At 45.6% G+C, this 752-nt stretch overlaps 1 protein-coding gene across 1 annotated transcript in view; it reads left to right on the top strand.

Moving 5' to 3' along the window:
- Positions 1–158: 158 nt before the first annotated feature.
- Positions 159–752, top strand: part of LOC119593615 (cuticle protein 2-like) — a gene marked incomplete in the record, with an annotated part of 3,893 nt that continues 3,299 nt past the window's right edge. The window contains 3 exon segments of the mRNA XM_037942569.1: positions 159–188; positions 440–639; positions 728–747. Coding sequence (XP_037798497.1) covers positions 159–188; positions 440–639; positions 728–747 — 250 coding nt within the window.

The raw sequence follows: 752 nt of genomic DNA on the forward strand, positions 1-752 counted from the left end.
CATCAGTTTACTCCATAAACTATTGCTAATACAAAGTATCTCGTTATACCTCAGAAACTTCTCCCTTTTCGACTGAGGAAAGAATATACATGATCCTTTCTCTCTTCTCTTAACCTTCCTGAGCCTCTCGCCACTATATAAACGTCGGCTGCAACGGCATGCTTCATCACATTTCAACCATGAAGCTGGTGAGTACAGCATGCACGTCCTGCCTTGCCATTGCTGGCATTGCATTTGACGGGGTTGGTGCGCTAAGAGGCAGTCCGAGTGGAACCGAGTTTAATGACTTTTATTTCACAAACTCAGACGTTCATACACTCACGTACAAGTATTTTTCGTGTGTGCATATGTGTTTCAATGCAAGAAAGTTGAAAAGTATAGTAAGAGAGTTTTTAAAATATTGAAAATATGTTCAGTGGAAAATTGTCTTCGCCCACAGATCGTCTTCGCCTGTCTGGCCGCCCTCGCCCTCGCCCGTCCTCAGACGCCCGAGTCTCAGGCCGAGACCGTTTTGGACGAGAGGTCCGACAACGGCGACGGTAACTTCCAGTACACCTTCGAAACGAGCAATGGTATCAGGGCCAACAAAATTGGCAGTCCCGGGTCAAAGGGCCAGAGCAACATGCAGGGCTCATTCAGGTAAAGTGAAGAAACAATTGTAGATTGAATTTTATATCAAACTCTAAAGTTTGGGCTGCAGTATCTATACTGCTTTCTATTGTTGCAGCTTCCTTCTTCCCGACGGAAGCACC

This window comes from Penaeus monodon, chromosome 32 (genome assembly GCF_015228065.2).
Source record: "Penaeus monodon isolate SGIC_2016 chromosome 32, NSTDA_Pmon_1, whole genome shotgun sequence".
Taxonomy (NCBI): Eukaryota; Metazoa; Arthropoda; class Malacostraca; order Decapoda; family Penaeidae; genus Penaeus; species Penaeus monodon.